Source organism: Trachurus trachurus (assembly GCF_905171665.1).
Source record: "Trachurus trachurus genome assembly, chromosome: 19".
Classification (NCBI taxonomy): Eukaryota; Metazoa; Chordata; class Actinopteri; order Carangiformes; family Carangidae; genus Trachurus; species Trachurus trachurus.
The window spans coordinates 21,776,323-21,791,151 of record NC_139913.1 but is presented as its reverse complement, the minus strand read 5'-3'; the positions used below and the strand labels follow the sequence as shown (position 1 = coordinate 21,791,151).

The 14,829-nt window shown below is 42.1% G+C and overlaps 3 protein-coding genes across 3 annotated transcripts in view; 2 read left to right on the top strand and 1 right to left on the bottom strand.

Annotated features, from left to right (window-relative positions):
* mfsd1l (major facilitator superfamily domain containing 1-like) overlaps window positions 1-14,829 on the top strand; it is a 258,249-nt gene that overhangs the window by 224,145 nt on the left and 19,275 nt on the right. The window lies entirely within an intron of this gene.
* atp6v0cb (ATPase H+ transporting V0 subunit cb) lies at window positions 3,114-10,407 on the top strand. The gene is made up of 3 exons (XM_083994502.1): window positions 3,114-3,399; window positions 8,462-8,645; window positions 9,427-10,407. The coding sequence occupies exons 1-3, from the start codon at window positions 3,327-3,329 to the stop codon at window positions 9,629-9,631; spliced, it is 462 nt and encodes a 153-aa protein (XP_083850628.1). The 5' UTR covers window positions 3,114-3,326; the 3' UTR covers window positions 9,632-10,407.
* On the bottom strand, window positions 11,166-14,624 carry nubp2 (nucleotide binding protein 2 (MinD homolog, E. coli)). The gene is made up of 7 exons (XM_083994501.1): window positions 14,534-14,624; window positions 13,889-14,004; window positions 13,536-13,734; window positions 13,265-13,419; window positions 12,931-13,041; window positions 12,158-12,227; window positions 11,166-11,564 (listed from the first exon to the last, which is right to left on the bottom strand). The coding sequence occupies exons 1-7, from the start codon at window positions 14,547-14,549 to the stop codon at window positions 11,425-11,427; spliced, it is 807 nt and encodes a 268-aa protein (XP_083850627.1). The 5' UTR covers window positions 14,550-14,624; the 3' UTR covers window positions 11,166-11,424.

Sequence of the window (14,829 nt, the reverse complement as noted above, 5' to 3'; positions counted from 1 at the left end):
ATCTGTATGTTCAAGTGTATGGTCCAGCAAAAACATCAGTTGAGTAACTACAAATCTGTTCTACCTTTGGAAATACAGCAATATGCTTTCAGTGGAGTGACTCTGTATTTGTTTTATTGTCTTTACTGGTTGTTGTTTTTCCTTCTCTTCCACATCTATCACAGCTCTGTCACTACAGAGAGCAGGCTGCATTTCTTCAGACTGTTGCAGAAGTGTGCCAGATGCCTTTTTAAGTCAGCTGACTATGAATCCAACCCCCTAATCCCCATCTTCCCCCCCAAGTAGATGCAGCTGGCTTGTTTGTTCCTAAAATGACTGGTTCATTTCTAATAATCTAAAAAGAATTACTATATCATGACAGGATTTCAGGCCTCTCTAGGAACAAAAACATAACATTAAAATTTTTGAATTGCATTTTAAAAGATGTTTAAAGAAAACTAGTCAAGTGATGATACCTGTAACAATCACAAATCTACAGCAGATAGGTCTGTGTTTAAAAGCACAATGCCACTACTAAATTACTCACACACACGTCTTGAATAGACACTATTTTTGTTTGGAGGTCTTTATTTTGTGGAAGCTGACAGTGAGCTGCATGACTGGAAAATATGGAGCAGAAATGAGTCAGATATACTTAAAATATACTTTTGAAGGCTACCTTCTTCTAGTAGCCAGCCTCTATTACAGACAGTTGACTGAACATCTGTGATAATAACACTCTATTTGATATTACTAGTTCAAATTTGTCCACCAGAAGTTGTACCTGATTCTCTGACTATTTGGTTTTATTTAACATATCAGTCTTACTAAATTCCATGTGAGTCAACGTCAATACATTAAACCTGTATAAAATGTAGAGCCAATTCATTTGCAGTGGGTGTGGCTCAGCCTAATGCATCTGAAGTAATGTTCATTAGACAGCAAAGTGCTGGGAGTAATTCCTTCTTTACAGTAAGTGGCGTTGATTCCGTCTTGCCAAGACGGTGCTGTTCATTCAGGATTCGCACTCCACTAATCGCACATGCACGTCTATATTTAGCTGCTCCTTTGGGTGTTGGTCTGGTGTATCTCCTGAAAACCATGCTTTCCAGCCTCACGGAGTAAGATGCTTAAGTGTTTAACCCTACACTGAGATGAGGCTCTGCGGGACCAGCCTCCGCACCTCAGACAACAAGGGGCGGTGGACAGGGGATTAGGACATGGATTAAGGAGATCCCGACAAATATTGTTTTGATTCATAGAGGGGGTATTTCTGTGAGGTTACTGAGACAGGTGTCTCTGCTTTCAATGTGTTACTGAGTATGTCACAAATCTGTCTTATGGACTGTATATCTGTCCTGAATTAATTAATTTTAATATTTCACGCTACTGCCACAGAAAATAAAAAGTCTATTATTTAGGATACGATCTGTATTTATACATCATTAGTAGGCCTATTTTTGATAACTAAAACAAGTTCTGCAATGCTATAAAAATGAAAGACTGAGTTGTGTTTTTAGTCACATGTTGAAATCAGCCCGTGTGGGAAAATGCCAATGTTAAGAGTAAAATAGCTCATTTACTTCCTCTATTTAGATCCTGGTCGAATCAGAGTGGAGCTCTCTAGTAGTGGATCCTGGTCTGACTGTAGCTATATGACAGTAGTAGCCTACCAGAGCCACTGAAGGACTACCAGCAATCAGAATATGGCTTCTCATCAGCTCCTCCTCTCATTGATTAAAGCCACTCAGTGCTGAGAGCATCTACCTTATCATTGTATCCATGCACCCAAAACAAATAGAAAACAACAATGTGAGGGCAAATAGGCGGTCACATTACTGCATGTTGACAAATGGGCTGGTTGCAACAGAACATAATTAATCACGGTCATCAGAAAATGCTAGATTCATATTTTCCTGTAAGAGTCCTGGATCGATATGTGTTCAGTCAGAAGAGAAAGAGAAAGTGATGTGAAAATCATGTCAGTTGATTCATGACCTTTTTGTTATCAATGTATCAATGCACGCACATGCACACGGTCTGCTTTGAATCTATTCTCGTTGCCAAACGCAACCTTGCATTTGGCAGCCAGAGCAAGATGTTAGCAGAGTGAAGTGCTTCAAAGGAAGGAGGAGGCCTGAGATGCTGGTATAGAAATTGCATCATGAGTCAAAAGGCTTCACAGTCATACGGGGGGAGGGGTCTTTCTCTGGTGCTGACTAGACTGGGCATTGCAGAGAGAGCAGGATGGAGGGATGGATGGAGTAGGAAGAAGAACAGGAGGAGGAGGAGGAGGAGGAGGAGGCATGGGGACTGCACAGGCTCTCTCTTATGACTCACACATGCACTTCTTCTTCTCTCTCATGGTTTCCTAGCTCCCTCGGCCCCCTCCCTCCTCTTTCTGGATCTCTGACCCCTGCACACTTGCTAGGAGCTGTACAGTGGGATGGGGGATTCTCGGTGCCCTCCCCCCATCACCACATACACACTCAACCATATACACTCAGCCTCAAATTCTCTCACTCTCACACTGCTGCATATCACGGCTGACTGTTAACCACTCTGTGCTTGCACGGTAGAGCCCTGGTGTAAAATACAATGTGTTTGGAGATAATGCACAACATTAAATCAGCCCTGGGGTTCTTATTAAATATCAAATTTACATTACATCTAATCTGTAATGAATATAAACATTTGAAAGAAATTGTGAATTGACTTTTTTTTTTTTTTTTTTTAATATGAAATAAAAACATATTTCCCCCCCTCCTCAAGATTAACACTGTAGTGTTTCCACACCCTCCTGCCCCCATCATTCCATCCTTCTGAAGGGTGAATGCGTAGCTATCAAAGGGAAAGCCTGCAGCGGAGCACACCAAAATGATGCCCAATAGGGGTGACCTTCAAAAAATAAAATAAAAATAATAAACAAAAATAAAAATAACGCTTTATTTAAATTGCGTGTGTTATTTCTTATTTAAAACTAAGCAATTAAGTTTGACAGATATGTTGCTTGGCATAGTATATAATTAACTAACTTTGTCTAAGCGCGCCCCCCCTCCACACACACACATACACACCCAGTCGATGATAGGTTTTATCCGTACGACCAGTCAGGTGATATTTTCCGCTTCGCCATTTTGTGCTGCTGCGCCGGGTATTTATCAGAGGAGTCGTGACTATCCCGTTTACACTGCTAGTTAGGTGGTCAGCCTGTTCCTTGGTGTTCCTCAGTTTTCGCATTTTTCCAGACTGTGGCCTTCGATAGGTTTCGGGTTGTCTTTTTGGATCCGTCATTAATAATTCATTTTTGTATATTTAGATTATTTTTGTACTGTTGTTGAGGAACAATGTCGGCCGAAAGCCCCGAGTACTCTCCGTTCTTCGCAGTGATGGGCGCCTCTGCGGCTATGGTGTTCAGCGGTAATTATCAAACCATTTACTTTTCATTTTGAAGCTGTGTGCTTAGTGACAAAATGTCGCTGTTTGTGCAATTTGTGGCTAACCTTTTTATTTTATTTAGCATTTATATATGTCACAACAGGGCGCTGTGAATGGTCATCGTCCCTTGTAACTGAGAGCGTTTCGCTTAGCATTGCTAAGGTTAACGTCGCAATGCTAATCTTTAGCTGTAATTAATTTAAGCTTAGCTGGTAAAAGCTAGTGGGTGGTCTATCAGTAATGTGATAGAGTATAATTAAATATATTTAGTTAACACTATTATAGCTGCTGTCCTTTTTTTTTTTTGCCTCAACGACAGACGGTAAATACTAGTCAAGACTAGGCAGCTAGCTGATGACGACTACATAAGTTAGCTCCGACGTTAGCCTAGCTCCTCGGTTATTACTACAGCTTTGTGTAGTTAAAGGAGAAAACCGTGGCTTTCACGATAGAAGTAAGAATATTTAACAAATGCAATTGTGCAAGTGTGCATTGCTTAACAGTTTTAAATTGTACAAGTTACAATTATATCCCATTATTCTCAGATCCACAGTTAGCTTCCTGCTAGTCCCCTGGACAGGATATGAGATGGGATGAATATCGCCTTTTTCTTCAAGATGCCACACGGCTTCATGCATACAGGGGTAATGGGTGTTAAAGGCAGTGTGTGTCAAATCTTATACCACATTAGTTGGCAGAGCTTTACATTTTTGTATGTAAGTATTTAACCAGTAACCCAAAGAGAATTCACGTCGTTTTGTGTGAATTGTTTGCTTTTCACAACACCGTGCCATATGTTAAATAAGTGGTGTGTGACTTATAATTTAAAGGAAGCCATGATTAATGTCGAAAAAACACTTTTTCACACGTCCAGCGACCACTGGAAACCTTGATCAGCTGGTTAACTTCCTTATTGCTCAAAGGAATGACAGAAGATCACATGATTATCACATGATGGGATGTCTGACTTGGAATCGCCATCTGGCTACTGATCCTGACCAATATTAATATAAATGCAGAAGTTGACAAGTTGTAGTTAATTTCAAAGAAAATATGGCTACTTATTTTTAGAGAAAATTATAGGTTTAACACCTCTTGATTCCAGGGCTTTTGGAGAATAAATGGGGAAGTGGCACACAGAGTGAACTTTGAAACCGGCTTGTTTTATAATTGGTTGTTTTATGGATCCTTTCCTAGTAAATACTTTCTCTCTCTCTCCTCAATATAAGGTAAGAACTATATCATGTGCCAGTTGTCTGCTGCAGCACAGTGAAGGCCTTCATGTGACTGGTGGGATGGGTGCAGCTCCAATGAGAAATCGACAAGCTACTAATTGACCATGTTACAGAGGGCCTGACCTCAGTAGCCACAGGCCTTTTGGCGGGACTGGTTCATTTATGTTGGTGAATGATAAATAGGTTTTCAGTAACTGACATCTTCAGTGAGTTGCTAGTGTAAGATCTTGCATAGATTCAAACATCTGCCTGTTCTACAGTCAAAGTGAAAGGAACACACATCATTACTAAATCACATTGTGTTCAATGATAATGACATTGTAAAGAACATTTTCACACACTCCACTTCGAAGTGAGAAGCAGCTGAATGCCGAAGCCAACCCTGTACCTGTCGTTGCTCAGGCGTGATGTGTGGCGTGCGGCATGGGCAGCACGGTGGTGGCGTCCCCGGAGGCTAACAGTAGTACTAGTCTGGTGGTGAACAAGTGACAGCTGGGGAATTAGCTAGTAGGGAAGGGATCATGTCGGCACAAAGAAGGGAAGCGGAAGAGGTGGGATGGATTGGGACACTCGATGATTCAGGCTTCAGATTGAGGGATTGTATAGTGTGTTGCAGAGTCATTGACGGGAAATTGTAGCTTCTGTTTCTGTATTGTCAATCACTGTTGTCTAGTCTACACAAGCCGAAGTATGATTGCAGTTAGATTGCCATCGTTTATCAATCTGTCATGTTTTGGGGCTTTGATCCATCATCTAGGCTGCATGAGATTCCGAATGGCACATTCACATCACAAGTTGTCACCCAAATGGATGGCTTAAAAATTGTTATTTTGATTGAGGGAGGAAAAATCAGATATTTAATTTAAAGTGAAATGGTCTGTTATCTGGGACAGGCTGTAAAGTTGCTGTGATCTTCTGGTGTCAGGTGATGCAGCATTGTTTTAGTGACTGGTCAGAGTTCTCAGGGCTGTCTTTAGTTATGCATGGTTCAGAGCAGGTGACACTCACATGGTACCACCACTCCCATGAGCTTTATGATAGAGGTGCTTCTGATTCCCAGGTCCTTAAAGTGATTTTCCAGATCAGGTATTGTTCGCCTGTATGTTCTTGAAAAGGATAACCTCAAACCAATTTAAGGAGGAAATGTTTTCTCTGATTAGTCATTCGTTATTATGTTTTCAGTAAATTGTCCTTTTTAATTCAGTCTTTCCCACTCTTCAGTGAAAAGGTGTAGTTGTTGCCTGCAAAATGCATGCTCTAGAGTAGACATCCCTCGGCCTGTAATATGGCTGCAATACATTTTTAAGTATGTCTAATTGTTTTTGCAGGCTCATCTTTACACAATGTCCAGCCAACACGCTCTTTTGTAAGACTGGACAATGGTTTTGCCAATATTTCCTCATTAAAACCAGTGCTTCCCCATTCACCCATATTAAAGAGCGTATCAACCGTTTGTCTGTTGCGTGGGCATTTTGCATGCAAGATCATCCCTAGCCGGAGGCACCTCCTGCTCTGACATCACAAGGCGTCACAAGGGCATCCCATACATCAAATATTCTGCAGGGAGGAAAAAAAAGAAAAGCTCTTTACCTAAGCTGAGGCGATTAGGATTAAAACCCAGAGGTTGTGCCTCCACCACTGCAGAAGCCACCGTGCCACAGCATCAAACCTTTAATCATCAGGGCAGAATAGCATGTTTAAGGATACTAGTGTTTCTCTGTCAACCATCACCTGTCACACCTCAGTGAGGCCGAGCGTACCAAGGAAAAATGGAGTCGGGGGATAACGTTACAGAGGGTAACTTATTACGAATAGATGGCTGAATGGCTAAAAGAAACAGCTGTGGGGCTAAGGTGTCTCCAGAATGCTGTCCTGAACTTTGTGTAGCTAAATTACAAGGTTTGTTTTTGGATCTATCATCTTTGTCAGTTTTTATATTGAATTTCTTGGATCAGTTGTGTGTCCTTTTTTTCCCCGCAGGCTTGTGAAGTCAGAGTTGCTAGATGTGATGTGAGGTTGGCACTTCCACGAAAGACAAAGCGGAGACTATAGACTATTTCTCTTGTGTGCTTGTCAGGGGCTTGCAGAAACTGAGCCCAGTTACACTCAGACATCTCTGCAAGATGGGCAGGAGTGATTTAACCTTGTACTGATGGCATCAGGCCGCCGATAAATCAATATAAGTAGTTGGCGGGGGGACGTGGCTGGCTACCATGTGCACATTTAAAGATTGGCCTGAATCATCCCTTCTCCTGCCTCCAGATCCATTTGCCAGAAAGCCTCACAGCTAGACTTGAATTGAACCAAAACCATCCCCAGGCCTGCTCAACACATTGTCCCAAGAAATTAGAAAAAACAGGGCAAGTCACTTCAGGCTGTATGCACAAGGCGGTCCTCCAAGATGACATCTCAGGAGACTTTTCAGATTTAATCATCATAAGTATATCGGCCACGAGGAGCCAAGAAAACTATATTGCAAGGTCCTTATTTTTTTTTACCAGTGCTATGATGAGATCGGCATACTGTTCTGCGCTTTTTTTGTAGTTTATTTATTTTCAAGGTTTCAATCAAGATTTTCTAACATCATAATTTTGACATCAATTCACAACCTGCATTGTAACGTTTAGATTTTACTTTGCAGTGAAAGAAGGAAAACCTGAAATTCAGATGCTACGTTTGATATCATAGCAGCATCTGAAAAAGGGAAACAATGTAAACTGCTGTAGAATATTAAATGCTGTTGTATAGACGACATGCGTAGAACAATACATCAGTGGATAAGCTGTGCAGATGTCATCTCAGAGCTTTATGTTACTCATGTTTAGCCTGCTCTTGCTGTGAATGAAGGAATAGACCGGTTCACACCTACACACCCCCCCCTGACATGAGGAAGTGGAGTCAAACCAGCCCTGTGTCTGATCGAACGTCCCTAGCGTTTCCCTTTAATGGACCTGGGAGCTGTTAAATTCCTTGTTGTGCAGAAGTTTAACCAGTTTTCGGTGGCTGGTTTCTGTTCTATATTTGGTTTTAGTTTCTAATCTTGGAGAGAGCGATTATTGATTTTCTGTCCTGCTGTCGTCAGACTTGGTTGGGAGTGTGTGTGTGTGTGACGCAGGTGGTACTACGCTCCCTCTGCAGCATCACGGGCCGACGGGGCCGACATGCTGATGAAGCCGTTTGTTCTCCCTCTACCCCATCACACCACAGTGAGACTGAGCCAGAGACGAATGAGCACCAGAGATAGATAGCACACAGCAGATGTCGTTTGAAGGTGCACTGCTTGCACCCCCCCCCGCCCCCAGCCACCAGCAGCACCTATTCCGTACTAATGCAGGCTCTGGAGATGTGGCATCCTGCGTCTGTTGTGATGTCAGCAGTTCCCAGTGTGCTGAAGCCTAATGAGGCCTTTCCGTTCAGAGAGCGAATTACAATCCCACATCAGATTCAATTCAGAAAAGACATGAGCTGCAGCAGGGCCACAAACTGTGACGAGGCAGATTTCGGTCGTGTCGTAATCTTCATCAGTTGTTAAGAGCATGATCCGGTGTTTCCATTCACACGGGCAAAAATCCCCCAATTGGAGCCATGCTGGATTTTTTAAGAGGAACAGAAATCTCTCAGTTGTATTCTTGCTCAATTCTTTCACTTCTGCCTCATTATCCCATCTGTGCCCTATGGTCTCCTTTTTGTCAGTCTTCTAACCAGTTGTAACCTGCACTGCAGTGTTTGTATGTGTGTGTACTCTAGGTTTCTGTCTTGTTTATTTAACTAAAGTCCTCTCTCTTGTCTCTCTCTGTTCTCTCTTCCAGCCTTGGGAGCGGCCTATGGCACAGCTAAGAGCGGTACAGGGATCGCCGCCATGTCCGTGATGAGGCCGGAGCTCATCATGAAGTCAATCATCCCCGTGGTCATGGCGGGTATCATAGCCATCTACGGCCTGGTAGTAGCAGTGCTGATTGCCAACAACATCTCAGAGAAGGTCACCCTCTACAAGTGAGTTCGGTTGACTGTAATCTTAAATGTACTGTTCTTCGGTGATTTAATGTCGGTCTATTTTCATCACATATTTTAAAGGCATGTTTCCAAAGCATAATTTCAATTTCCAACAAATTCCCCTGAACAGTTTGTCTCACCTTCAAAGTTTCAGCTGCGTTGCCATGGCCAGCTCCATTAATCATAAACTATTTCACAAGATGACACATTTCTTCACCAGTGAACACAGCCACTTATTGTTAAACAACCGAATGAATGCAATTTCAGTCTTATCACATCACTGCACATGGTTGGGACGTCCCCGTGTTTACTGGTCTGCAGTTTGAACTACCTGAGGAAGTACACTTGCCAACCATGCTGATTGTTTCAAAGCAGTCATATGACTCTTCTTTTTTAATAGTTTTATAGCACAGTGATACAGTAAAAATATAATAACACCAACTCTAATGTTTCAGTTTAACTGGTATTTATCAGACGCATTGAACATGAGCTTATCTGCAATACATTGGATCAGTTTGGAGTATAGCTAAGGCAGAAATGGTTAAACGAGCAACAGTCAGAATGATCAGTGTGATGAAACAACATGATACTAGTTTCACAGTACAGCTCATGTGTATGGAGGATCAGTTGCCCTGTTGATGCATTACAGGCTCTGATCAGTTGCCAGTTTCAGAGGCGCTCTGACTGTCAGGTTTAGGTTAAATGTTCCTAAGATGCTCAAAGAGAATCCAGATCTGAGTAATCACCAGGCCTCCGCTGACTAACACTCGTCTGTCTGCAGGAGCTTCCTTCATCTGGGAGCCGGGCTGAGCGTGGGCCTCAGCGGGCTGGCGGCGGGCTTCGCAATCGGCATCGTGGGCGACGCGGGCGTGAGAGGCACAGCTCAGCAGCCGAGGCTTTTCGTGGGCATGATCCTCATCTTGATTTTCGCTGAGGTCTTGGGTCTCTACGGGCTCATCGTCGCCCTCATCCTCTCCACGAAATAAACGCCCAAACATCTCCACTACAAGATCTGTCCTTTATGTTGCTGCTGGAGAAAAAGTGTAAAACGGGGAAAAAATTGTAAAAATCTCTGCCACACAAGATGAAAGAAGCGAAGGCGGGGAAAAAATGAATTAAAATGGCTCCATAAATATGGTCTTATCTCAACAATGTGTACAGTCGTCCCAATTTGATAGTCAACTTGTAAATGCGCAATGTAGTGATTTGTCTGTCTTGTGTGTGCGTGTGTGTGTGTTTTAAAACAACTGTATGATGAAGATTCCTTTTTTCCCTCCACTTATTTCAGGCCTTGAGGCCAGCTGAGGCAGCTTGGCCTCTGGTCGTAGAGAGCTGACCAAAGGGCCACACAGCTTTTTCTCCTCCCGTATCGACCTGGGAGTTGACACAATTTCTGCATTAATCTTGAGGATCTATTTGTAAAGAGAAATGTGTATGGACTTCAGATTTTTTTCCACTGATTTTATTTATAAGAAATTGTTCATTGAACTGTTTAATGCAGCAAAAGTCTTTGATTCCCCAGGATATAATATACATATATATAAATATATATATACAGACATATAAATATCTATATAGATAGATTCAATGCACTGTGGGTTAATTGTGATAAGTGGTTGGAATTCCTCTGGATGTAATTCTTGGTTTAATAATTAAGATTGCCTTTAGTATGTTGCTGGTGGAGTGGGAGTTTTGTGTGTAGCTGTATTCTAATCATTACAGAAACATTCTCAAACTTTAGTGTTTTTCCTGTAGTACTGCTGTTTGCATTAAAGGTGTGTGCCCCATGTTGGGTCTCACAAGTGTAATTTCCAAAATCCATCTCCTCTCCATCTTATTCACCCCCCCTTCCCTCCCTCCCTCCTTCCTTCCCTCCCTCCCCATCTGTGGCTGTACTCCATCTCTTCCACATTCCAGCCATTAAAATCCTGCATGGGTTTCGGTGTTTTGTTGCTGTTGGATATGAAGCTGAAGAGCAGGCTAGTTTCAGAAGATTTAATCCAGATCAAAAAAAGGTTTCATGTGTATTTCCATCTTTAAAAAAATATTAAAATGACACAAAGACTTGATGTTTGTAGCATGCAGCAGAAATCTGTGAGATTGCGAAGTGTGCGAGTTTGGCCTGGTCGATTTGATCTGGAGTGTGTTTTCTGAAAGTGGAACTGCTGCTGATGCATTTACTGAAGCGCCAATCTACAATCCTGTATTACCACTGGTATTGAAGTTATCCTGATGTGTCGATGTGAATGTTTTCACAATCGAATTAAAGAAGATTCCAACTTAGATTTGACTGGCTTCCAAACACAAACCAGTGTCTTCAGTTCTGCATATATCACCATCACACATTCAAGTACACTAACTTAAAAATAAAAAGGTTTATTACATAACTATGTCGCTAAAATTTCTGTGAAACATCTAAATTGCTGATGCAGTTTTCGTCTCTTCCTGTTTCCCTCTGTGGTGACGTCTGAGGCTTCATCAGTGCGGTTTATGCTTCAAGAACTGCAGCTGCAGCACGGAGATAGCCACACAGAGCCGGAGTACAGTGCTAGATATTGTACACAAGAGGCAGACAATGTTTGACAATGTGTAAATAAAGCACATGAGAAGATGATTAGTAAAATGTTTTATATATATTGAACTATACAGAACAAAACAGATGAAGCATTACATATTCAAATTGCATCTAGTTCAGCATTACATTGTACTTTTCACAGAGCCCGTGTGTGCTGAAAGCTGAACATAACAGGCATTATGAACAGATTGAAGTCATGGTGGCTCAAGCTGTTTGGAAACTCTCTAGCAAAGTCTGTGTAATATTGTTGATAGCACTGAAGGTGGCGCTGTCTGGAAATGCCTGTGCGAAGTCTTTACCCTCCTCTATACAGCTGCTGAGCTGAGGATCCAAGGGCACGGCACCTGAAACGGAGAGAGATGTAAAGTTGATGACTGTGCTCACTTGAACCATTTAACAGCTCTGCAGTTCCTGATACAATGATAGGCTACACAGTGCTCTCAAGTGACATCCTGGTTTCTGATAATCAATAGTTAAAATCTAGTGAGTGCTCAGAGGCACTGGCTTATCAAATACTGTAAATCCCTGCCTCGACGACAACTGTGACACATTGTGGTTTCCTGTGCAGCACCATCAGATACAGCTGCCCTCTGACTGCCACAGGGTAAAAGCTGAATTAGCTGCATCATTACTCAAGAGATTGATCTGCACATAAAGACCGACAGCCATTCAGGGGGAAACTGTTAAACGATCCATTCATTTGACCAAGAATTATTGATGAATTATGTATCACTATCCACTGATGTATTTCAAAGCTGCTGCTGCTGCTGCTGCATTGGGGAAAATCCCAGATCGACCATTTTGGCAGCATGGCAGTGATGCAAGATGCCTCCTGAATCATGAATGGTGGCTGAGGAGTAATGTACAGTCGCAGTGAGTTGTGACACCTTGTGGCTGCAAGCTAACATTACATGTAACTCAGTCTCATTGATCTCACCTAGGAACACCGATCCAGTCAGTTTGGCCAATTCTTCACCACCACCCTTTGAGAATATATTGCTGCACTCCTGAAAAAATATCAAAGTGAATAATCAATCAATTAATCAATCAAACTTTATTTCTATAGCACTTATCATGCATTAAATTGCAACACAAGGTACTTCCCATAATAAAAACACCCTATACCCACTACCCCCAACACCCACATACTGTACAGCATGAAAGTATGGAATATTTAAAAGCAGGGACTGAACAATCTTCACAAATAAAACTTATGGGGGAACACTGGTGTCTTTCAAAATGAGGTGTAATAGAGAATAAATAGAGCTGGGACAAATTTAGGTAAAACCATAAAGTGTAGGCAGAAAACAGAATAAGATAAATAAAAGGAGTAGGAGAAATAAATACATACATAACTAAATCAAATAAAAACATGCTAAAGCAGAATGATAATGACAAGATCAGTAAACTAATGAGACACTAAATAAGTAATAATAAGTGAGTAAGTAAAATAATAAAACTGTAAAACTAATGTTAATAATAATTAAAGTCATAATAAAAAAGATGGGAAATTCAGTTAAAAGCAAGACCAAAAAGGTGTGAGTGAATAATGTCAGAACTTTGTCAAAAATGTGTTTATTTTAGTCAATATATGGCTTATATATAAGTAGTTCATCTAAACAAACATGTTGATCAGCTCTATATCCATTCACACCTGAATAGAATTACTCCAAGTACAATTTCAAAACAGTAATATGAAGGTTTACTCACAGAACAGTGTGGACAAGCGAAGCCGCTCATGTTCTCTACGATACCCAGGATGCGTACGCCAGTCTTTTTACAGAAGGTGATCTCTCTCCTCACGTCCCCTGTAGACACGGCCTGTGGCAAACACATGAGAGCAACTTCACCTCATGTCACCCATGACTTTTGACTATAGAAGGAGTCAAACAATGTGCAGAAGCAACAAATGATTTTTGTTGCTTTCTTGTATCAGTATTTACACATGGTGACAAATGTAAACCTTACCATGTCACCTATATGCTTCATTTCAGTCTCCTTGCTCATACTACGTGTAGTTGGGTCTATGAGTCTAGTAGTGTACCTGTGGTGTGGTGACAAGAACGGCTCCATCCACTCTGTGTTTTTTCAGGTTCTCTACTACAGCCAAATGCTCATCAGATGTTCCTGGCGGCGTGTCCACCAGCAGCACATCCAGCTCCCCCCACGCTACATCTGACACAAACTGGCTGATCATCGCTGCGGGACAGGACATTCAGAGATGGATCGGACATTGAGCAAGAGAGGATGTGAGAGGGAGTTTCAAGTGCAAGGCATGCAGACCAGCTATGGAATTTCCAACTTATTTAGCACACCTGTTTTTTTAGGCCCCCTCCACACCACTGCTTCATCCGGGTCCTCCAGTAGGAACCCGATGGACATGAGGGCGAGGGTCTTCTGGGCGTCTGTGTAGACCGGCACCCAGCCTGAGTCACACTGATGCACATCAGGCCTGCCCACACTCAGCATGCGCGGGATACTGGGACCACACAGATCAACGTCCAGGATACCAACCTGATGAACAAGGGTTTGTTACATTTATGGTGAACACAATACAGGTGATGTGTAAATGAAGACTGACTGCAAATGGTTAGTGGATTACAATATATGGACAAATGTACATGAATATTGACTATAGAACAACATAGTAGCTGTTATTTGAGCTCACCTTCTTCCCAGCATGCCTGAAAGCCAGTGCTAACTCTGTGGTGATTGTGCTCTTGCCGACACCCCCCTTCCCAGACAGGACCAACACAACGTGCCGGACCTGGGACAGGCTTCCCTCTAGGAAAAGGAGGAAAAATGAGATTCAGTACCGCATGAGCGAAACAGCCCCATATAAGAGTATGTATGACAGACAAAGAGGACAATCTGCACCGTCATCGTCAGGTCAAACAAGGGTCAGAGAGAAATGGCGCAGTTAGGGACTGGGGCTTTGTTTCGTCAGCCGAGTTCACAAGTTCAACACAGTAAAGTGGGTTAAAGTTTCTTGTGGATAACAGACGACACGTCTCCGTGTAACAATCTCTTCCTACAAGTAGTAATTTAAGAATGTTAAGAATAATTTAGAAAACCTCTCTAGCGGCTAATGACGTTTAATGACGCATTCAACAATATTAATAGGCTACATAACAGTTCAGCAGACGTCTAATTAGCGTCTGATAACTACTTATACACGCTATTACAGAACACGCCAGACGCCACCTCTTAGTCTGAACATACACATGTAATGTAAGAATGAAACAAGCTACTGGAAGGACTGAAACCTCATTCAAATCTTTAAAATTTGCGTTAAACGATAAACTTCACCTACCATTATTCTGTTCCATATTTTGGACTTGCTACGACAAGCAGACACAGCACGGGGACTACTTCCGTCTATCGTCACGTTCTTTCTATCCAATCACACAGGACACATCGCAGCTAAGTCCCGCCCCCTTTACGACGCCACCAATCGGCTATCGGGGCACACCGTGGTGCATTCAAAGACCACAACACACTAAGACATGTCCAAAATCATAGACATATTTGATTTTAATAATGGAAATGCATTAGTCTATGTTTTTGGACATTAAAACGGCAATTACGACCGAATCTGCCAAATTGCTG

Excerpts from the sequence above, each read along its gene's own strand:
- atp6v0cb (XM_083994502.1), top strand. The coding sequence starts at position 3,327 with ATGTCGGCCGAAAGCCCCGAGTACTCTCCGTTCTTCGCAGTGATGGGC. Across the intron at positions 3,400-8,461 it reads TGCGGCTATGGTGTTCAGCG|CCTTGGGAGCGGCCTATGGC; the intron begins GTAATTATCAAA and ends TCTCTCTTCCAG. Across the intron at positions 8,646-9,426 it reads GAGAAGGTCACCCTCTACAA|GAGCTTCCTTCATCTGGGAG; the intron begins GTGAGTTCGGTT and ends GTCTGTCTGCAG.
- nubp2 (XM_083994501.1), bottom strand. Across the intron at positions 13,735-13,888 it reads TCAGGCATGCTGGGAAGAAG|GTTGGTATCCTGGACGTTGA; the intron begins GTGAGCTCAAAT and ends CTTGTTCATCAG. Across the intron at positions 12,228-12,930 it reads TCGCTTGTCCACACTGTTCT|GAGTGCAGCAATATATTCTC; the intron begins GTGAGTAAACCT and ends ATATTTTTTCAG.